Raw genomic sequence first — 24,459 nt, 5'->3', positions numbered from 1 at the left:
GATATAAATTGAAACATTTTTGAAAGCAGAATTAAATTTTTTATTTTATTGAAAGATAATATTCAATTCTCTATTTTAAACAAATAGTGATGTGAAGCTTTCTAATTTCATAAATTATATTTTAATCAACTTAAGATACCTGTTGGATTTGATGTAATTGGAGTTGTCAAATTAGGACTTCCCACAGAAATCAACATAACATCATCGTTACTAAAATGATAAAGAAAATTAAAAACAAAAATAAACTAAACATGCATTATCAGGCTGAAACATGTAATCAATGGTTAGAATTCTCCTGACTTAACATTTCCTAACTGACACGTTTTACTGTAACAGTTGTGGTGGGGAACTGGAGATAAAACCAAATACCCAAGAAATCCCGTGTCTTGCCAGTTACATGACCAAAAGTGTCCAATAATGGATCCTTAAAACTTACTAGAGACCCATTTACAATGAATCCAAATATATGCCCTAAAAGCATACAGTGTACATAAATGTACAAAATATACAAAAGTCACTCTAGTACATACACCTGCCGTGATGAAAATGAAAAGTATAACTGAAAAAAACCCAGTAAGTCACTTCGACTCTTACAGAGGACTGTGACAAATAAGGCTATTAAAGAATTAGTCCTGCCATGATTCTATGTTTAAATTGATTATATCACTATAGTAGAAATATTGACCACACATTTACTAAACTAAGAAAGATGGTAAATGACGCTCGTCATGGTTATTGCTTCCATTTGACCCTGACTCCACTTTCATGAGTTTGATATTTAAATCAGAGTCTTTAAGATCTTGACACAAATTTCATTGAGCCCATAAAATTGCTAGATGAATTTTCTATGCACAGTTATACCCCTTTCTTATAGATGTTTTTAATTTTTAGCATTTGTATTTAGGTCTATGATTCATTTTAAATTATTTTTGTGTATGGTGTGAGTTAAGAGGGGAGGTTCACTTTTCCCCTCTGGCTATTCCTGCAACAGTTGTTGACTATTTTTTCTCCAATAAATTACCTTGGCCTCTTTGTTGAAGACCAATGGATGATATAAAATAGTCTCTAAGCTGGCCACCAATTTATAGGCCTATCCTAAGACAACACCATTGTCTTAATTACTATAACTTTATAGAAGGGTTACATTTAGGTCGTGTATGTCTTCCATCTTTGTTCTTCTAACACTGCTTTCATCTTCTAGGTCTTTGGCATTTCACATAAGTTTTCAATCAGCTTGTTACTTTCTATAAAAAAAAGGCTGCCAGGATTTTGATTGAGATTGCATTAAATGTACAGAATGATTTGGGTGAAGTGACATTAATAATGAACTTTCCCATATACTTACTGTCCCTAACCAACCTCCCCAGCCACGCGTCCCCACCAAAATCCTCTAGCACAGTGGTATGCGTGTTCCAAAGGGTAAACCTACACTGACACCTCATTACCATGATCAAAGCCCACCGTCTACGACGGAGTTCACCCTTAGTGGTGTACGTTCCACACACTTTGACAAATATATAATGATATGTGTCCATCGTTATAGTATCACGCAGAATAGTTTCACTGCCCTAAAAATCCCCGTGCTCTGCCTATTCATCCCTCCTCATTGGCCCCTGGCAGTATTTGATCTTTTTACCGTCTCCATTGTTTCACCTTTTCTGGGGTGTCGTGTAGTTGGAATCATACAGTTTATAGCCTTCTCAGACTAACTTCTTTCATTTAGTAATATGCATTTAAGTTTCCTCTGCGTCTTCTCATAGCTTGAAAGCTCATTTCTTTTATAGTACCGAATAATATCCCATTGTCTGAATGTAATGGTTTATTTATTCATTCACCTACTGAAGGACATCTTGGTTGTACCCACATTTTGGTAATTATAAATAAAATTACATTGTATATGATTCTATTTTCTCTTCTTTCTTACCTATCAATTATATTTCTTTTTTAGGTGGTTCCCTAAAGTCTACAATATAAATTTACAACTAATCCAAGTCAACTTTCAAATGATACTATCATGCTTCACAAATAGTGGAAGTACCTTACAATAACAAAATATTCCTAATTTCTCCTACCTGTTCCTTATATCATTGCTGCTAATCATTTCATTTAAACACACACACACACACACACACACACACACACACACACACATAAATACACTCTTGCTATTATTTTGAACAAACTTTCAAATCAATTAATAAGAGAAATAAATTTCTATTTTCACTCATTCCTTCTCCAAAGATCTTCTTGTCTTTATGTAGATCTGATTTTCTGGCTCATTTTCCTTCTTTGTGAAGAATTTTTACCACTTCTCGGAAGGCAGGTCTACAGGCAACAAATACCCTAAATTTTTGTTTGTTTGAGAATGTCTGTATTTCTTCTTCACTTTTGAAGGACAATGTCACAGATAGTAAAGAATTTTAAGCTGGTGGTTTTGTTCTCTCAATACTTTAAAATATTTCACTCCACCCTCTTCTTGCCTGCATAGTTTCTAAGGAGAGGTTGGATGTAGTTCTCATCTTTGCGCCACTATGGGTAAGGTGTTTTTTCCTCTGGCTTCTTTCAAGATTTTATCTTTGATTTTCTGAATTTTAAAGATCATATGCCAAAATGTAGTTTTGTGGTTATCTATCCTGCTTGGGGTTCTCTGAGCTTGGTATTTAACATCAGTTTGGGGGAAATTCTTAGTCATTATGGCTTCAAACACTGTTTTTGTTTCTTTCTTTCTGCAAGCCCCCCCCCCCTTCTGGTGTTTCCATTATGCTTATGCTATTCCCTTTGTAGTCTGTCCCACGTTCTTGGATATTTTTGTTGTTGTCTTTTCTTCTCTTTACTTTTCTGTTTTGAAGTTTCTGTTGTCAGACTCTCAAGCTCAGTCATGCTTTCCTCAGAGTATCTATTCTAATAAGTCCACCAAAGGCATTCTTCATTGTTACTGTTTTGATCTCAAGCATTTCCATTTCTCTGCTGACTTATCCACCTGTTTTTGCTTTTTTTTCTACTTTTTTTCATTGAAGCCCTTAGCAAATAATTTTTCAAAATTCCTGGTCTGATAAGTTGAACATTTCTGTCATATCTGACTCAGCTTCTGATGCTTAGTCAGTCTCTTTAAATCATGTTTCTTACCTTTTAGTACGTCTTGTGATTTTTTGTTGAGTAGTGGACATGATGTAGTGGGTAAAAGGACCTGTGATAAACAAGCCTGTAGTAATGCAGGGGTTCCACTAGTCCAATGATTAGCTACTAGTCTTCTAAGTAAGCCTGTGCCCTGGAGTGTGAACTTCACTAGCACTTCTCAGTCACCCACCCCCTTCAGGTGGGACAGATGGCCGGATTCGCTAGCTGTGGGTATTCACTTCCTCCATATGGAAAGCTAGAGGGAGCAGGAGTTGGGATTTCATTCCCCCAGGTAGGTTAAGTTCTAGTAGTAGTTTCTCCCTAGGACAGGCCTTGTGAAGTACAGAGTGGTCTGGTATATTTCAAAAGGTTCCTTTTGCCAACTGGCTGCTTGCTGCAAGCATGAAGGGATTTTTCTCCAATATTCACTGTCAGGAACTGCTAGAGCTCCTGGAGGGAAAATACAAAATTATGGCCTCTCCCCGGAGTTTTTAACTCTTGATTTGTCTATTCTGAGCCTCCAGCAGTTACAGTTTATGTTTTCCTAAACTGGCACTGGTTCCCAAGGAAGCTTCTGCTTCTGGGTTTCTGCTCCACTTCCCGAATGCTGTGATTACCATTTCTGCCTGTTTGTCTCTCCAATTTTGCGGGGGGGGCAGTATTTTGCTCTGTGACCTTACTTCTCTAATGGATCTAAGAAGAGGTGTTGATTTTTTTCAGTTTGTTGAGCTTTTTACTGGTTAGAATGGAGTGATGACTCCGTACGTGCTGGATCACAAATCTGAAATCTTCTTGTAGTTCTGAAGTTAGGTCTTACAGATATTTTGGCAACCTTATCCCTTTGTGTATCATGTTCTTTGACATTATTGTACATAATATTGATTTTAAATTTGAAATTCCAACTGTTTGTTGACTGTATTCAGAACACTATAAACGCATGATTTATATTATATACACAACACATACTACAGAGGAACAGCATGATATACACACACATATACCCTATAGAGAAGCACAGAAAAATATTTTCTATTACCCACGTATTTATAACATCCAGCACTCTTCATCTCTTTTCCTATGCAGAGATCCAAACTTCCATCTGGTTTTATTTTCCTTCTGCCTGTAAAACTTCCTTTAACATTTCTTACAGTGCAGATCCACTGCTGATATGTTTTCCATGCCCCCCCCACTTTTTTTTTAGTATGAAAATGTCTGTTTTCCCCTAATATCTGAAAGATATTTTCACAGAGTATAGAAATTTTAATGGATAGTTTTTCTTTCAACATTCTAGAGAGGTCTCTGCATTTCAAAACTTGAGCAATGTCTTTTAGTTTGCGTAGTGCATAGCGAGAAGTCTCCTGATCTGTTTTGTTGTTGTTCCTTTCTATGTGACGAGTCTTTTCTCTCTGGCTGCTTTGGAGATTTTCCTGTCACTACTGACTTTCAGCAATCTGATTATGATGTGGTTTTCCTTTATGCTTCTCAACTTTTTTTTTTTAAACATTTATGGGTTTTGAATTTTCACCAAATTTGGAAAAATTTTAGATGTTACATCTTTCCTCCCTCCCCCATCACGGTCTAGTGAAACTCAATGATATATATATTAGACTGCTTGACACTGTTCCAAAGGTCTCTGATGCTCTGTTCATCTTCTTTGTTAGTCTTTTTTCTCCCCATCCCTTTGTCTGAACAATTTCTATTGCTATTCCACTGTCTTTTTAAAAATCAACGATTACCTACTTTGTTGTTAATCCTAATCGATGTACTCTTCACACTTCAGTTATTGTCTTTTTCCTTTCTAGAAGTTCAACTTGGGGTTTTTTTGGTTTTTTTTTTTTTTAACTGCCATTTTCACATTTTTCTTCATATTGTTGGGACATGAACACTAAATCGATAATAGCTGTTTTATGTTTTTGTTGTCCATCAAACATATTGTTTCTAGGTCTGTTTCTAGCATTTCAGTTTTCTCCTTGCTATGAATTATATATTTTGCTACTTTGCATGTCTGGTAATTTATGATTAGATGTCAGACATTGTAAAATTTACACTGTTGAATGATGGATGTTTCATTCTTTCAAAGAGTGCTGGACCATGGGTGCCTGGGTGGCTTAGTTGGTTAGGTGTCTGCCTTCGGCTCGGGTCATGATCTCAGGGTCCTGGGATCGAGCCCCGAGTTGGGCTCCCTGCTCAGCAGGGAACCTGCTTTTCCTTCTCCCTCTGCCTACTGCCCCCCCCTCCTTGTGCTCTGTCAAATAAATAAAATCTTAAAAAGAAAAGAAAGAGAGTGGCGGACCATTCTGGCATATACTTAAATGACTCAGGATTACTTGCATCCTTTGTGTCCTTTTAGCTTTCTGGGAATAGGCCCACTGCAGTTTTTAGTCTCGGACTAAGCCAGCCTCACTACAGCTGCACCCACCTAAGGACCCTCTACCTGTTGTTCCATATTATCAGTTTCTTCATTATAGCCAGTGGGAAAGCAAAATGTTCCCAGCCCTGCACAATATCTAAAAAATGTTTGGTCTTCTTTTCAATGGTTCTTTCCCAAGCCTCTTGCTGTTTCACCCCTTTTCATGCAGAGATCTGCATTCAGCCAATGATTCAAGAGGTTCCCTGCGCAGATCATCAGAGCTCTATCTTTACACAGCTTGCCTTCTGCATTGTTCTGCCCCACAAATTCTAGCCAACTCAAACTCCCCAATCTCTGATCTAAATGTAGCAAGACCTCTAGAGGCTGTGTGGGCTCCTCCTGCCCCAGCCCTTTACCTGCACAATGCCTCCAGGCAGTAAGCTTGAACAATGGTAGGGTGCATTTCACCTGTTTCCCTTCTCCCAGGGAGGGGGTCTCGTGCTCCCTGTTGAACAATGTCCGCACACAATTCTTCTTTTTTAGTTTGGTTTTCTGCTTGTTGACAACAAAAGAACAATTCCTGTAGCAATTAATACTTCCCGGGCAGAAGCAGACATTTCCTACACATTTTAGTTTTGTGAAATCAACTGGTTTTCATGCACATTTTAGAAGATTTATTCTAAAAAAAAAAAAATTCAATAATTTTTTTCCAAATTTATCAAGAGATTCTAATAGCCATTATTTCTGAGTTCAGTAAACAAAAACAAATGTTCAGATCGAAATTTTATCGAGAATATTTCGTTCTATTCTTTTTTGGTCTCTAACAAAACTTAGAAAGTTTATTTTGTATGTATTTTTTTCTACTAGTAATAGTCATCATAGATTGATAACTATATTTATTTTGTTGCTTAACTGTAAGCAATTCTTTTCAGGTGTTCATTACACTAGAGTCAAAATCTCTTATCAATCTCAAAATTCTTCATTTAACATTTCTAAAATATTTCTAATTAAAAAAAAAGGTTTATGTATTTAAGAAATCTCTACCCTCAAGGTGGGGCTCGAACTCATGACCCCCAAGATCAAGAGTCACATTCACATGCTCCTCTGACTGAGCCAACGAGGCATCCAACCAGGCGTCCCGATATTTCTAATATTTTAAGTATTTCTCCTTGCTGCTATAGTACAGCAAATATAGCATTATTTAGGAGTTTAAAAAACCGCAGAAAGACTTTAAAAAGCAGAGTGGAATTTTTGGCTTTCTCATTGGGCTGAGGTGGTAAAGATTGTGATTTGGAACCCACCAAGGTGGAGGGACCGTAGTGAACACGCCAAGCTTTCAGCTGGGAGTCCATAGAGGTCTATGTCTTAAGAGCCACAGTGAACTAACTAGAATAGAAGGATCCTTACCACATTAACAGGCCTCAATTTATACCATTCCCTGAGTAGATGAGGTGACCAGGTCCTACTCAGCCGGAGAGAATGAACCTTGTGTACAGTAAGATGATTTTATTCCAGAGCCTCACCAATTTTTCAGAAATTATCAAGCAGGCTAAAAGACAGAACCAAATAAGCAGAAACTGACAGAAAAACAACAGGAACAGTTACATAGATGATCCAGATGCTGGGGTTAAAAAACAAGGACATTAAAAGAACTATGATTAATATTTTTAAGAATATTGAGGAAAGATGGATATAGTTAAAACCAGATGGAACATTCATCAGGAAAGTAGAAACTGAAAAAAAGACTACAATGAAATTAAGAAGTCAATTCATAGAAAGGCACTATCACAAAAGGGGAAAGACTTGGAGTGGAAAAAGATATTTATAGTAAACATATCTGATAAAACAACTTACAACAGGCAACTCCAAGGGAAAACATGCAAAAATCTTAGAGAAACTTCATAAGAGGTATCAGAATGGCTAACTAACATAAAAATGTGCTTAACTGCATTATTAGAAGGAAATACAAATTAACACCAATACCTGATGCTAGAAACATACCAACGTGGCTAAAGCAAAAAAGGCAGGTATTATCAAGCGATGGCAAGGCTATGTTAGAACGAAAACCTCATTATCCTTCCCCCCAGTGGGAATGTAGCTTTGGTATGACCTCCTTGGTGAAGTGTTTGGTAATATCTATTAAGCCTGAAAATACATCTACTCTATGACCTACCAATTCCATGTCCAGGCAAATGTCCAACAGAAACGTATGTACATTCACCAAAAGACACATAAAGGAATGTTCATAGCAGCACTACTCATAATTTCCCCAATCTGCAAACAACCCAGATGCCCATCAACAGCTGTGAAGAAGTAAACTGAGGTATGTTCGTGTGAGGAGCACGACAGCTCCGAGAATGAATAACCTATTGCTGCTAAGCGACAGCAGATGACCCTCACAACACAAAATGCTGGGCAAGAGACAAGACACCAGAGTTCGTTGAGTAGGACTCCTTTTATACAAATGTGAAAACCAAACAGAAACAACTTGCGGTGTTAAAAGTTCAGATAGCGGTTACTTAGGTTGGTGTGGTAGGGGTGGGATTGATTAGTGACTAGAGGTGAGGCGTGAGGCAGACTAGATACCACCGATTTGATCTGGGAGATATTTACAAAACGTGTTTGTCAAAATTTGCCAAGCAATACACTTTTTGTTTGTGCATTTCTCAGTGGGCATTATGTCAATTAACTTAATTTAAAAAATTATATATATATATATATGGGGTGTGTTTGTGTATGTAAAGTTGTTCATACTTACCCCAAGAAATTAATCTATCTGCAAACTAAAGATAGAAATTCTGTGAGCATTTAATGATACATTACTTTTATAAAATTGTTCCACTGATTGCTACCAATGATGGCTGGTTTTCTTTTTTTTTAAGATTTATTTATTAATTTTAGAGACAGAGAGCAAGCGGGGAATGGGGGGGACAAAGGGAGAGGGAGAGAGAGAATCTCAGGCAGACTCCCTGCTAAGCTTGGAGCCCAATGGGGGGCTAGATCCCACGATCCTGAGATCATGACCTGAGCCAAAATCAAGTCAGATGCTTAACCAACTGAGCCACCCAGGTGCCCCAACCGTGGCTGTGTTTTAAATGAACCATATCTGGGAGGAAAACTGGAGACACTGATGACCTTCATGTCCATCTGGATATATGTAACTTACGTTCTTACCTTAGAGAAAAATTTGTGTCTAAAATTAGTAATTACAATTCTCCAGATAAGGTTAAAATATAGTAATTTAAGGTCATGGGTACTGGAGACAAACTTGCCTGGGTCTAAATCCACTGGTGGCTTTAATGGCTTCGCCACTTACTAGCTGAGTGTTTTGGGGGCAAGAAACTCTGCCTTGGTTTCTTCATCTATAAAAGAGGGAGAAGTTTCATAAGATTAAATTAATGTTAATGAAGAATGAGTAGGAAGGAGCACCAGCAACACTGTGGAAATTTCTTAAAATATTGTGGCTGGTAACTGCTCTTCCTCTTTGATCTCTACAAATAGTTCTTCACCTGAAGCTCAATGCCAGACTTATGCTTCAGACATAATTGATGTTTCATTCAATCAACATTGGTGAAACAGTCCGTCCCTGGGTGCCTTATACCTTGATGCTTCCTTCATCTTTGGAAATGATTGCACATAAAGGCATTTTCTTCCTGTTTAAGCAAGTTCCTTTTCTTGAAACTTGTGTTGTGGTCCATAAGGCTTCTCTTCTATGAGCTTCTTCAGCTCAGCAGTTACTGCCTTCCCCTTTTCCTACACATTCTCAAAAGAAAAATGTTTGAACTTCTAAATCCAACCATTACTACAGACACAAAGTTGTGGCACTAATTCTTTTTTTTTTTTTTTAAAGATTTTATTTATTCATTTGACAGGATAGAGACAGCCAGCGAGAGAGGGAACACAGGCAGGGGGAGTGGGAGAGGAAGAAGCAGGCTCATAGCGGAGGAGCCCGATGTGGGGCTCGATCCCAGATCGCCGGGATCACGCCCTGAGCCGAAGGCAGACGCTTAACCGCTGTGCCACCCAGGCGCCCCTGTGGCACTAATTCTTTCGATGCTTGGGGTTAACAGAAAAAAACACTTATAAAACCTCCTAGCTTTCTCTAGAGCTGTAATAGCAGTGAGAACAACATGTTTTTGCTCTCTTTTTAAAAGTTCCTTTATTTTCTTAAATATTTTTTGAAAATTTTTAAATAAACTCTACGTATAAAGAAGTATATAAGCTGCTACGTCGAACAGCTACGATGGAGCCCCCTACACCTGAACAATTTGAGAAGTTATTATTTTTAAAAATGTTAAGAAATGTAACTTTATGTATTTGCATGACATATATCTGTTTGAAGACACCAGAAAGCGGTGGTAGAAGCTAGGACTTAAGGAACTAAGCTCCCAGAGAGAAAGAGGGTATACAGAAGTGGGCTAGACACTTGCCACTGGTGCTCCTCTTACGGCATCTGTCAACTAAACATTCAGGAGTACTGAAAAGCCAAGCAGAAGGTGGCTGATATCACAGTGGACAGTACTCGGGAGATAAAAATTGGAATATACACCCAGCAACAGAGGGGGAACCACAGGAAACACCTGTCTTTCTGGAGGAAGTCTTAGAGGGCTCTGCCAGAGGATGGAGTAAAAATCAGAACAGACCAAGTCTTATAAAGGCTGCAAAGAAGCCTCCGTTCTGCTCAATTCCTGGTTAGATTAAAGTATGTCATTTAATGTAATGGCTGAAAATATAAGCATTTATTATCTCAGTTTCTGTGGGTACTACAGTATGGAGCAGTACAGTTGGGGGTTTTGGCTCAGGATCTGTCATGAGGCTACAGTCAGGATGACGGCAGCAGCTGCAGTCATCTGAAGGCTCAACGAGGGCTGAAGGTCCTGCTTCCAAAATGGTTTACTCACATGGCTGTTGGCAGGGTGCCTCACCATGTGGGATTCTGCACAGGCTGCTTGATGTCCTCTAGTAAACTATGCTTGTTGCCATGTTAATATGGCAGTAAACTTGCCCCAGAGCAAGCAATCCAAGAGAAAGAAAGGAAGCTATGATGCTTTTTATGATCTAGTTACATATTGCCACTTTTGCCATATTCTATTTGCTGTCACTAAGTATAGCCCAACACAAAAATCAAACTCTACTTTTTTAAAGGAAGAGTATATCAAAGAATGTGTGCCTATATTTTAAAACCATCAACAGAGCCTATGTCCCTCTCTCTGCGGCCTGCCAGAGTACAGGGTGAATCTACTCTGATGGAAGAGAACATCATTTAGAATCTCTACAATTTTCAATACACAGTGTCCGAGATTCAAACAAGTAATTAGCAGTTATAATAAGAAACAGGACAAAGATTAAAGAACAGCAAATAGAAACAGAACTCAAAGTGACCTGGATACAAGGGTCACAAGAAATGGATCAGAAAATGACAGTGATTAAAATGTTCAACACATGGGGGCGCCTGGGTGGCACAACGGTTAAGCGTCTGCCTTTGGCTCAGGGCGTGATCCGGGTGTTGTGGGATCGAGCCCCACATCAGGCTCCTCCACTATGAGCCTGCTTCTTCCTCTCCCACTCCCCCTGCTTGTGTTCCCTCTCTCGCTGGCTGTCTCTATCTCTGTCAAATAAATAAATAAATTCTTAAAAAAAAAAAAATGTTCAACACATGGACAAGACGAAGAATTTCACCAGAGAATCTCTATCTGTAGAAAAGAATACAACAACGGCGAGCCTGCGTGGCTCAGTCAGCTAAGAGTCCGCCCGCCTCCTGATTTCAGCTCAGGTCATGATCTCAGGGCTGTAAGATCGAGATCCATGTCAGGCTCAGCTCTGGGTGTGGAGCCTGCCTAAGATTCCCTCGTCCCTTCTCCCTTTGTCCCCCCCGCCCCATGCATGCACACGCCCTTTCTCTCTAAAAAAATAAAAAGAATAAAATGGAAAGGGGTAACCGAAAATTAAGCAAACCGAAATTAACAATTCCATACATGGGTTTAACAGCCACTTGGATCCAGCTGAAGAGAGGATTCATCAACTGGAGAACAGTTTGTAGAAAACATCCAGACTGAAGGATGGTGTGTGGGGAAGCATGTAACTGGAATACTGAAGGGGAGAAGAGACGGAATGGTGCTGAAGGAAAATCTGAAGAGAGAACGGCTAAGAATTTTCCAAAGATAATGGAAGACATAAAACCAGATTCATGAACAACGTGAGCCCCAATCAAGATAACTTAAAAAACAAACCCTAAACCCAAGCCCCCACAGCTAGCATCGTATAGTATACTAATGAAAACCGAAGTGAAGGAGGAGGTCTTAAAAGCAGAAATACGGGCATTATCTTCAACGAAGCCACAATAAGACTGAAGCTAACTTTTCAACAGAAATTACAGAAATCAAAAGACATGTAATGACATCTTGAAAGTTCTGAAAGGAAATAACTACCTACAATTCAATACTCATGTTAAAGTATCCTTTAAAAAAAAGACAAAATGGAATTATTTCCAGACCAAAAAAACCTGACAGACTTTATCTTGAGCAAAACTAAAAAAAGAAATAACAACGTTCTTCAGGCAGAAGGAAAACTTTCCCAGGTAGAAAGGTGGAAATATAGGCAGAAATGAAGAGCAACAGAAGGGGTAAATAGGTGGATAACTCTAAATGAATAATGACTGTACAAGATAGTGGTATCATCTTGTGAGACTTAAAATACAGCTGACCTTGAACAACAAGGGTTTGAACTGTGCAGGTCCACTTACACATGAGTTTTCTTCAATAAATAAGGTATAATACTCTTAAGTGTATTTTCTCTTATGATTTTTAATAATCTTTTCTCTAGGTATCCTTATTATAAGAATATAGTATATAATATACAGCATATACAAAATGTTTAACTGACTGTTTATGTTATCAGTAAGGCTTCCAGTCAACAGTAGACTATTAATAGTTAAATTTGGGGGGAGTCAAAAGTTATGCATGAATTTTTGACCATGAGGGGTCAATGCTCAATGACATTGTTCGATGGTCAACTGTAATGTGAAATTAAAATTTGTGAAAACACAAAAGATGGAGGGGGAGCGGTAAATGTTATAGGATTCTAAGGTCAAGCGTTACCTACAAAATGGCAAAAGTAGTAATTCCTATTGGATTCTAATTGCTAGAGCCAAGAATCCAAATCATGATTTTTAGGACAATTTCTAAAGAAATAATAAAAGATGTGTAATTAACAAGGTAATGGGGAAAGAAAAAAAAAGGATTAATTCAAAAGAAGGCTGAAATAGACACACAGACACATATAGGGGAAAGGCCCATAAAATAGATGGGATAAAAGAAAACAAGTAGTTCTGAACTCACATATTTCAGTAGGATTACACCAAACATAAACTAAATTTTCTAATGAATAGATAACTATTTCCGAATTGGATTAAAAGCACATGCGTAGTTTAATAAATAATTATTAGGCATGTAGCCACCACTCAGGTAAAATCATTTTATATGACCAGCACTTCAGAAACCCACATGCCTCTATCCTGTATCCCACATCTCCTCCGTAAATAGCATCTGTAGTGCTAATTTCTTTGTTTTAGTCTTTAGATTTACCATCTACCCTTGATTTCCTGTATAATTTATTTTTTTTCTGGCTATCTCTGACCCTTATTGGAATGGAGTCCTACTGTTTGAGTCTGCTTTTCCAGGATATTTTTGCGGGAGTTAACTCGTTCTGCTGCATGTGACTGCAGTTCTTCCACTGCCACTAATATACAGAATTCCACTGTATGGATTTACTGGAGATGGGCTTTTTGTCCTTCTAATTTTCAAAGATTATGGAAAATGCTAATACACATGCCTCCACATATATCCTCGTACACCCTTAGAGGGCACGTATCAAAGGATGGGGCTGTGAGGTCAAAGGATAGTCAGATCTTCAATATTTTTAGATAAGGCCAAATATTTTCTAAAGCATTATACCAATTTACTCTTCTAACAACAAAAATGTTGTTAAATAAAATCAGTTCCCTTTATTTCAAAACCTCATCAATATACCTGGTATTGTCAAATTTTAAAATGTTTTACTTCTCCTTACCGGATTATGAAAAGGTATCTCACTGGGGCTTTAATTTGCATTTCCCTGATTACTAATGTAGATGAGCACCTTTTCAGCTGTTTATTATTGGTCATTTGGAATTCCTCTTTTGTGAAGTAGATGTACAAGTCTTTAGCCCATTTTTCTTTTGTATTATCTGGCTTTTACTCATTGATTTGAAGTTCTTTCTATATACTCTGGTATTAGGTCCATAGAGGTTCTGTGTGCTGCAAGTGTCTTCTCCCACTTGATGGCCTGTCTTCTCACTAAAATTATTGTGGCTTGAGAGAAGTTTCTTTCTTTCTTTTTTTTTTTTTTTAAGATTTTATTTATTTATTTGACAGAGAGATCGGCAGCGGGAGAGGGAACACAAGCAGGGGGAGTGGGAGAGGGAGACGCAGGCTTCCCGCCGAGCAGGGAGCCCGATACGGGGCTTGATCCCAGAACGCTGGGATCATGACCTGAGCCGAAGACAGACGCTTAATGACTGAGCCACCCAGACGCCCCTTGAGAGAAGTTTCCAATTTGAATAGGGTAAAATGGATCAATTTTTTTTTTTTTATTGCAAAGGTATTTGTGTTTTAAGAAATACTTTCTTATGCCAAGTTCAGGAGGACGTTCTATATTACCTTCTAAAAGCTTTGTAATTTTCCTTTGAGTTCCTTAATCCACAGAAGATTGATTTTTATGTGCAGTCTACATAGAGATCCAATGTCTTTTCTATTTTCCTCAACATGAATAGCAAAGTAACTGCACCGTTTTCTAGAAGTCAATCATTTCCCAAATGGTGTGACATACAGTCTCCATCACATACCACATATACATATGTGCCTGGGCTTCTGGATTCTCCGTCATGCTGCTCTATTTGTCAACCACTTGAATTGAGTAATATCACATTATTCTAACTGCTGTTGTTTTGTAGTGTCCTGACATCTGATGGCAAATTCCTTCCTTTTTGTTTCTGTAGTTGATGGATATCTTGGTCTCTTAATCCACTGTATTTACATACACATTTTAGAATCGATCAGCTTGTCAAGTTCCACAAAATTACACACTGGAAAACTGACTGAAATTGCATTCTATAAATTAATTTGAACAAAAGTCAAATCATTCTATAAATACTGCATTGTTCAACCCATAAACATGTTCATTTTTCCAATGAACTCTTCCTTAATATCTCTCAAAGTTTTATAATTTTCTTCAGTTATTACATGTCTTGTTAAGTGTATTCCTAGGCTTGATACTACTGTATTGGTAGCATATCTTTTAAAAATGTCTTTTAATTCCCTAATTGTATCTCATATACAAGAATATAATTTCTTATGTATTTGAGATTGGCAATTTTATTAACTTCTTGTTAATCCTAACAATTGACCCGTAAGTTACTTTGGATTCCCTACATCATATACCTACCCCAGTCATCCAAGAACAGTAATGATATTTCTTCCTTCTTTTCCAATCCTTTCTGTATTGACCTCTTTCTCTTTCATTAGCCAAGAGATCCAGTATAATGTTAAAGTGGTGAGAGCAGGCTTCCTTCTACTTTGTATCTCAAAGGAAATACTTCTGATATTTGACCATCAGATCTGTTTTAGGGTTTTTGTAGATACTCCTTACCAGAGTAAGGAAGTTACCTCCCTATTCCAACTTTGCAAAGAATTTGTTTTTAATCATAAACAGGTTACTTTATCAAATCCTATCTCTATTGTGAGTTAATAATGATTCTTGCTCTGGCAAATTACATTAACTGATTTTTTATTATTGAACCAATCTTGTAGCATTCCTGAGACAATCTTTTATAGATTGTTGAACTTGGCTTTACTAGCATCTTGTTTAGGATATCTGCATCTATTTCATGGGTAAAAATGGACTGTAATTTTCCATTTCTGTAAAATGTTAAAATTGATTTTAATATCAGAATATCATAATTATACTAGATTTTAGTATCTACTCTCATAAAACAAACTGAAAAATATTCCCTCTTTATTTTTCTGGAAGTTTGTTTAAAACTGGTGTTGTTTCTTTCTTCCGTGTTTTATAAAACTCACCACTGAATCCAGCCATCAGGGTCAAGTTGTATACACTTGTTATTAGCATGGCTGCCTGGGACAGGTTTCATGAACTGCACGTTCTCCCTTCATTATAGCACATAAGGCAGACTGTTCATATCATAGATAGAAGCCACTGATAACTTTGGCATATTAGTAATCTACAAAATGCTATCTTAATGGGGTCTTCACTTTTTCACTTTTATCACTAGCATTTTATTTTTCTTTTTTGTCACTGAATGAGTTTCAGCACACAGCTTAAGAGTGGTAACAACAAATACCGAGATGTGACTCTTGCATTCACAAACTAAATAAATGCCTTCTTTATAGCAGCGTCCTGGCTCAAAACTAAAATGCAGGACTCAGTATCATGCAATATTAGGATTTCTTCTGAAGAGTCAAAACTGCATGTAAATTCCCCCAAATCAAGGATCTGCAAATGGTATAGATTTGTAATGTGTCTCCTTCATTTTGTGGCCTCCTTGAGTACGCATAGCGATTTGGGGAAAGGGTGGTGTTCTTCAAATAATTCCTTATTTTTGGTTATGTATTTTTCTCTTTTTAAAAGCTGGAGTATAATTTAACATATAAAAGGAAAACCTGAAGATATCTTAAGGAGTTAATGTTAAGAATAAATAAATAATACTATAAAGCTCCAAACCTTGCAAATCACCAGACCAAAGAAAAGAATCCATAAAAATGGTCCTCCCCCAATATTTGGCTAGGCAGGAATCACCAATCATGTCTCTTTGTTAAACTAAATGACTTTTTCCCTACCAGCCCTGAATCTTTAAGACTAGATCAGAGGTTAGGTGTCTTGGTTGCTTTTCGACTCAATGAGGCAAATAAATTAACCTGTTCACGGTAATATGAAGTTATCATGATTCATGACAATGCTGTCATCCTGTAGGAATCGAATACTTTTAGGCACTTTTTTCCTACTCTTACTTTCCTAGCCTTACTCTTCTCTGTAACTTTTGTAAGCCGCTGTTTTATAGGACCTTGACTTTTCCATGTTTAGAACACAAAGCACAGGAAGGATCAAGCGATCACTCCGATTACCGTACCAAAGATGGAACACACCACAACGGAAAACCCACTCCCCTGGTCGATTCAAAATTTTATTTAGTACTGTTTTTTTTTTTTTTTTTTTAAGTAAACTCTACCCCAGTGTGAGGCTCAAACCCACTACCCAGAGGATCGAGGGTCGCATGCTCTATGGACTGACCCAGGCAGGCACCCCTATTTAGTACTTTTAAAACAACGATTAAAGCTCTGGATAACTAATTCCATTCCTTCATAACAGACAAGAATGAATATGAACTTTTAAGCTGCTTCATTCTTAACTGAGAAACTGTATGTTTACAAGTACAGTTAGAGAACTTTATGCATTTTTGTAGAAAGGCCTACCTTTCCGAAACAGCCTCATCGTGATTCCTTGATAAATTAACCTTTTCATCCGCTTTTTCTAAAGGGTTGGAAGGTTCAGAGCTCACAGAAGTCTGTCGTTCATCGGGACTACTGATTGACTCTGGATTCTTTTCCAAATTCATGGTCTCTGAATTTGTAACCTGTTAATTGGGTGAAGAAAAAGCAGTTAAAGGGAGTGTTACCATTTGTGTTCTTCCACACAAAATTGATAGGTAAAATTTCACTTGGAAAATGTTCTCAAAATATTCTTGAATACATATGGCAAAACATATGTTAAATTATATGTATTTCAATGGCACATGACAATGCCTGCAGTGTCTTTGCCAAAATGAATTTTAAAAATACCTCTAAGAAATAAAAATAATGATAGTACAAATCAACTTCCTAGCTTGGGTGAAAAGGAAAAACACACAGCTAAGAACTTAGACAACATTTTATTCCTATTAGACTAAGTTTTAGGAACTCAGAAACATTAGACTGTAACAAGCACACTTTTACTTTCATCACACACCTAATAATGGTGAAGAGAAGAAATAAATCCAATTTCCAACTTCTTCTTACAGTTGATGAGCTTTGTTTAAAACTTGGAAGTTGAAACACTTAGACCATGCTTTGGTTGAGAATGTGCAGTTTAAAAAAAATATGTCTATATTAATGCAGAAGGGTCAAACTGACTGCCCAACTCATGAGCTTTTCTGGTGGATAACATGAACAAAGATGCCCATAGGCAAAGGCAGAATTCTGAAATGTTATTACGGTTGCAGATTCTTTATGTAGAAATAGGTTCTAACAACATTTGGAAAACAATAGCAAAAAATATTTGGTATCCTTTCAGTTCCAGGACAAAGTGGCTCACTTTCCCCTGCTACTCTCATCTAAGCATAATGAAAAACCCTGGAGATAATTCAACAGATAAACACAAAATGCCTCTGAAAGGTGGCAAGAAAAGGCCAGGATGCCTGAGGATCTTGAGATTGCAGACAGAAAGCACAGTGAGCTCCCTCAGTGTTCTTTTATTATCCATATATCCTACACAATGGGTGCCACAAATGCCAGGGACTCGTCCTTCTCCCCAGGCCTAGAGCAGGGGTGGCTGAACCTCTACTCCACACCTGCAAAATCAGCAGCCATACTGGGGCAGCAGTGGACCTAACTGGCTGCAGTCACCGTATTGGCAAAGCCCAGCCAGGGACCAAACCCCAGGACTCCACAGCTGAAACAGCAGTGAGACTATCATCCCTCATTTGGGACAGCCATGGGCAAGGATTACTGAAGCATCAGCGTTGCTGGCAGGGCTACATCCTTTCTGGAGGCTTCAGGGGAGTGTTTCCTTTTTTCCAGCTTCTAGAAGCTACCAGAATTCCTTGGCGCATAGCCCCTTCCTCCTTCTTCAATGCAATCATTCCAACCTCTGCTTCCATTGTCCCATCTCTTTCTTCTGCCTTTGACCTTCCTGATTCCTTTTTGTAAGGACCCTTGTGATTACACTGAGCCCACCAGGATAATTTCCCCATCTGTGAGCTTCTTTTAACACAAAAAGTAACATAGGGTTCTGGGGGTTAATTCATGGAAATCTTTTGTGGGTCATTATTCACCATTATCAACCACTGTGGCAAAATTAACACAAAAGTGACATTTATACAACATTACATCCAACATTCAAGTGTACATGGAACATTCACCAAGGAAGGGAAAGCATATCTTGGGCTATAAAGTAAGTGTCAACTCTCAAGACAGAAATTTTACACAGTATGTTCTCTGATCAAAATGAAATTAGATATCAATAAAAATAAGATACTTAGAAAGGTCCCAAATGTTTGGAAATTAAACACACACTTCTAAATAACCCATGGGTCAAAGAATAATACCACAAGAGAAGTTATAAATTATTTTCAACTAAAGAAAACCAAATGGGCACCTAGGTGGCTCAGTCGGTTAAGCATCTGCCTTCGGCTCAGGTCATGATCCAGGGGTCCTGGGATCGAGTCCCCCATTGGGCTCCCTGCTCAGCCGGAGTCTGCTTCTCCCTCTCCCTCTGCCCATCCCTCTGCTTGTGCTCTCTTTCTCAAATAAATAAAATCTTAAAAAAAAATACAGTACATCAAAGATTATAATCTCTGTAGTCAGAAGTGCAATGTCCAGGGGTGCTCGAATGGCTCAGCTGGTTAACTGTCTAGCTCTTGGTTTCAGCTCAAATCATGATCTCATAGGTCATGAGACTGAGCCCCAAATTGGGCTCCATGTTCACCGGGGATGAGATGCTCTCCCTCTGCCCCTCCCCCCACTCAGACATGCTCATGCACTCTCTCTAAATAAATAATTTTTAAAAAGATTTTATTTATTTGTCAGAGAGCAAGCACAAGCAAGGGGAGAGGCAGGCAGAGCAGGCAGAGGGAGAAGCAGGCTCCTCACTGAGCAAGGAGCCCCATGGGGAACTCGATCCCAGGACCCCGGGATCATGACCTGAGCCAAAGGCAGCCACTTAACCAACTGAGCCACCCAGGCGTCCCTCTAAATAAATAAATTGTAAAAAAAAAAAAAAAAAAAAAAAAAAAAGTACATCTAATCACTGAGAAGATGCTTAGAAAATGCTTGGGAAAGCAGTGCTTAGAAGGAAATTCAAAGCTTTAAATGCTTTCTAGTAGAAAAGAAGATTAAAAATTAATGTTCTTTCTCTCTTAAGGACCTGGAAAAAGAATAAGTTATATCCAATGTAAGTAAAAGGAAAGGAATTATAAAAAACAGAAAAGAGACAAGGAAGAGAGACTAAGATTTTTAAAACCCTAGTCAAGACTGATCAAGAAAAAAAACAGATTATTGGTATCAGAAATGAAACAGTATATCACTCTAGATCTACAAATATTAAAAGGGCAGAAAAATTTTGTCAATAATTTGTCAACAAATTCAACAACTTAGATAGAAGAGACACATTTTTTGTGAAGATAACTTTCAAAACTGATATGAGAGGAAATAGAAAAATCCAAATTGCCCCTTACCTATTAAGGAATTGAATTTCAAGAAAAAGTCTTCCTACAAAGAAAGCTCCTTGCCCAGATAGTCTTCAGAGATGGATTCTATCAAACATTTAAGGAAGTAAAAAGATCTTACACAGACTTTCAGAAAATAGGGGACGGAATGCTTCCCAATTCATTTACTGAGGCTAGCATAAATATGACACACCAAAGCAACTAGACTGCAAGAAAAAAGTCAGTGAATGTATACTGAAGACTATATTCAAATTTTACATAGAAAATATAAATGGATACCAAACTCTAATGATACCCCTGCTGCTGCAAAGTGCATTTTGATACAAAAAAATAGTATTTATGAATGTACCTAATATAAAGATGGCTTAGGAGATGAACAGACAGGTATAGGACAAAAATAAACATATTAAAATAGTAAAGGTAGAATTTAGGTGCTCTGTATACAAATGTTCCCTGTAAAATTTTGTCAGCTTTGCTGTAGTATCTGTTTGAAACTTTTTATCATGAGAAAACAGTGGGGTCACAAATCACCCCGCTACTCACTCGATGAAAGACATGCAAGTAGCACTGACTTCTGGCCACCTGAGGGCATCCTCTCCAGAGCCAGCCTCACAGGGACATTCTAAATATAAATTTTTCTTGGGGCGCCTGGGTGGCACAGCGGTTGGGCGTCTGCCTTCGGCTCGGGGCGTGATCCCGGCGTTGTGGGATCGAGCCCCACATCAGGCTCTTTCGCTATGAGCCTGCTTCTTCCTCTCCCACTCCCCCTGCTTGTGTTCCCTCTCTCGCTGGCTGTCTCTATCTCTGTCGAATAAATAAATAAAATCTTTAAAAAATATATATATATAAATTTTTCTTTAAAGCCTTCTTCGTTTGGAAATATATTTCCTATCTTAAAATCCAACTACCTATAATGGTGGATCAATGAGGCAATTAAAACTTGCATGCGTTTATACCAACCTTACAGGCTGTGTTACTGGTTAGTACATTTGGTTCCAAGCAATTCTTTTGAGATTGCAATACTGCTTTAATACGTCTTTGAAGTTTTGATATTTTTGCCTAGAAGAAAAAGAGAAAAACACATACAAAACCAGAGTACTAAATAATATATAGAGGTGGAGGGAAAACTATGTATCTGCCAAACCAGTCTCGTAAGACTTAGGCATCCACACAAATAAATGAGAAATTCTTATATAAGCAAAGATTTACGTCATGTTTGATGCCAGTATGACATACAAGAATGGAAGATAAAAACATCAAACTTTTAATTGAGCCACAATAAAATTAATGTTGGTAGAAACACCAATCAGCAAGTAACCCTAGAAGATTAGAACAAAACAAAAACCCCGGGACGAACACACTGTACAAGCTCTAATACAGAATATATTTTGAATTAAAAGAAACTGCCCATATATTAAGCCTGTCAATTGACAGAGAATAACTGATAACAGAAGAACACAGAATAATATTTCCAAAAGTATTTCACAAGGGCCAATATTGCTAATAAACTCTACTACCTACGGAACAGTACATCAGGCTTGTGCTCAAGGATCAGACTTGGGTCTGTTTTCTTGTTTTCCTTTCCTAACCTGTAAAATATCACCAAATTCTACTTGAAAAGAAATCAAATGAAATGAGAAACTTACGAAGAGTTCATCAGCTATTGCTTCATGCTTATTCCTGCACTGCGTCTTCCCAATGCGTTCGGTCAATTCTTTCAGCTTATTATCAAATAGTTTGTAATTTATACTACAGATCTCCTGTCGAATCAAATGTTTGACCTAGAATTTTAAAATAAAAACCAGAACACCCCACATTTCAAATTTAAAAGCAATTTTATTTTCTACTCCTTAAAAATAGCTTTGTTCTTTTCTGGATTTACTGTAACCGATAAAATATACATTTTCACATTTTTATGTTTATATTTATATTACCAGAAATTTGAATATCAAATTTAGCAAAACACACCCAGTATCTAAATATATGGATATGTCAGAACATAAATTTTATTCTCCCAGGGCTAATTTTCATTTCCTACAGTTTCAGCTGAATTCCATAATACATATTAAAGGAAAGGTAAAAGCCTATATTGCACTTATATTTTTTAATGAGCATAATTGAAACCATGTATTCCATAAAAAGGAACTCCACTTATCTGAAAGCCAGAGCCCAGTGAAAACGGTTGGTTGGTCTACAGTGGATATGAAACAAATGACGAAAGTCTGAGCCTTGACCCAGCCATTAACAAAGCTGTATGACCTCTGGGAAGTCACAACACCTCTCAGCTTCATCTTCCTTTTCCACATGTGGGTAGGTAATACAACGTTGAACATGTGATGTTCATAGGATTTTTATAAGAGTATAAAAGGTTAATATGTGAAAGAGCTCCATAAAATAGAATACAGTGAATTGATATAAAGGAAATAAATATGCAAGATAATCTACTTTACTTGCATAGGTTTTTTAGGGAGTGACTTTGTTACTGTTAAAATGAAGAGGTCAGGACTAATTAGGTAGTGACTAATGCTATTTGGCATAATGCATGCTCTTCTAACAGTGTATAGTAGCTATCACTTGAAACATTAATGCATTTCATTATCTGGCTGTTTTTTTAGAAAATAGACAGGCCTGTTTTCAGGGAGCATAATTAATCTCAATGCCCACTGATACGAACAGCTCTGCTGAGCCGTATATTCAGAAATACCCACTGTGATTTTTGCTGAATTTGTATCCTCCTGTAAGCTGCTTTCGTAACAGAGTAGGTAGTGTCTCTTAATAACAAAACCTATCATGATACACCCAACGTATTTATTAGTAATATTTGTATCTTTCCCCTAAATTCTTGCTTCTTGGTGTTTGAAACTGGAACACAAGGCTTCTATGGTAAACTCTTTTATACTGGTATCGTGGGATGATTAGGGTTATTCAGAAATTGTGATTATTCTCAAGGTTCCCTTCTCATTTCCAATTGTTCCTGCTCTTCAACATTATCATCTACTTGATTTTTTCTGTAACGCTTAACATTTCTTCAGTGATTTCTCAACATTAGACACGATTATCATTTTTACTGTCAAACCTTTAAGTATTTGATTCAACTAATAAGTGCTCAAAATAACATACTATCTTTACTGACAGGCGACACCTGTTACCCATGTGTGGTTTGTTGTTGTTGTTGTTGTTTTTAAAGATTTTATTTATTTGACAGAGAGAGAGACAGCCAGCGAGAGAGGGAACACAAGCAGGGGGAGTGGGAGAGGAAGAAGCAGGCTCATAGCAGAAGAGCCTGATGTGGGGCCCGATCCCAGAACGCCGGGATCACGCCCTGAGCCGAAGGCAGACGCCCAACCGCTGTGCCACCCAGGCGCCCCCTATGTGTGGTTTTGATGGATTACTACAGGCTTGCCAGTTCAAGGGCTGGGGTCAAGATGTAAAGCTCATACTCAGATGAATCTTGGAGAAACTCTCTAATGTTCTGAATGTGGAAATACTGTTTTGCTAATAAGCAGAGATCACACAGTGTTTGTGAAAATTCCCTGGTAACACATGGGATATTTGTTAAAACTCACAGATTCCTAAGCCCTAGCCTGGATTCACCAAACAGAATTTCCTGGGGCCTGGAAAGCTGTCTAATTAAAAAGCACCACCAGTAATTCTTATTAGGGAAGTTAGAGAAAAGAGTAGCCTAAAACAACAGTTTTCAACTACTAGTGAGTTCAATAAACCACAATTTAAACAAGTAAATACTCCCGGTGACCCAGATGGAGGCAGACTCTTAAAACTTGGTTAGTTAAAAGGACTAAATGCCCATCCACGGGTTGTTTCTCTTGGTCAGAGTGGACATTTGTTCTTATTTAGTGGTGATGGTATTCATAAAAAAGACACAATAACCACCACCAAATACTTCATAAATGTCCTGCTGATGGTAGTGTGTCCAAAATTATGGTATCTGATGGAAATCCTAGGTACAATTTGCAGATGGCAGTGAAAGTAGCCCAAAGATTGAAGAAAGGCTAGCAATTATATATTTCCAATCTGCCTCAACTTTCCAAGATGGTACGTAGAATGAATAACTTGGATTTTAGAAGAAAAACTCCACTTCAGTAATTTAATTAGAATCAACAAGGCCAAGATCCATATAAAAATCTCAAAAAAGAAGAGTCAATAGCTCTGGGACTTTGTTAGGGAAGAATAATGTTAGAATGGTAGACCCTATTTTCACTGGGATTCAAACAAACAAACAAACAAACAAACAAACAAACAAAAAACCCCAAATAGATGTGGTTTAGAGAGTTAACTCTTTGGACAGGAATTAAAATATCAAATGATGGAAAGCTAGCCATTTGGAGGTAGGTAAAAAGATAGTAATTAGCTAAAACCCAAGCTATCTCTGAAGAATATGCAAGACACTTCGGGGAGGGAGGAGGTGATGGTGAAGAAAACAAAATAAACTGCATTCATC

General features: G+C 37.7%; 1 protein-coding gene across 1 annotated transcript in view; it reads right to left on the bottom strand.

The window, feature by feature from the left end:
* ATF7IP2 (activating transcription factor 7 interacting protein 2) overlaps nucleotides 1–24,459 on the bottom strand; it is a 54,270-nt gene that overhangs the window by 12,540 nt on the left and 17,271 nt on the right. Inside the window, exons 4-7 of the mRNA XM_044391566.3 lie at nucleotides 21,647–21,781; nucleotides 20,961–21,059; nucleotides 16,993–17,153; nucleotides 140–210 (exon numbers count right to left, since the gene is read on the bottom strand). Coding sequence (XP_044247501.1) covers nucleotides 140–210; nucleotides 16,993–17,153; nucleotides 20,961–21,059; nucleotides 21,647–21,781 — 466 coding nt within the window. The remainder of the gene's footprint in view (nucleotides 1–139; nucleotides 211–16,992; nucleotides 17,154–20,960; nucleotides 21,060–21,646; nucleotides 21,782–24,459) is intronic.

Source organism: Ursus arctos, unplaced genomic scaffold (genome assembly GCF_023065955.2).
Source record: "Ursus arctos isolate Adak ecotype North America unplaced genomic scaffold, UrsArc2.0 scaffold_2, whole genome shotgun sequence".
NCBI lineage: Eukaryota > Metazoa > Chordata > Mammalia > Carnivora > Ursidae > Ursus > Ursus arctos.
The sequence above is the reverse complement of the archived record's forward strand: the minus strand, read 5'-3'. Positions and strand labels throughout refer to the sequence as shown.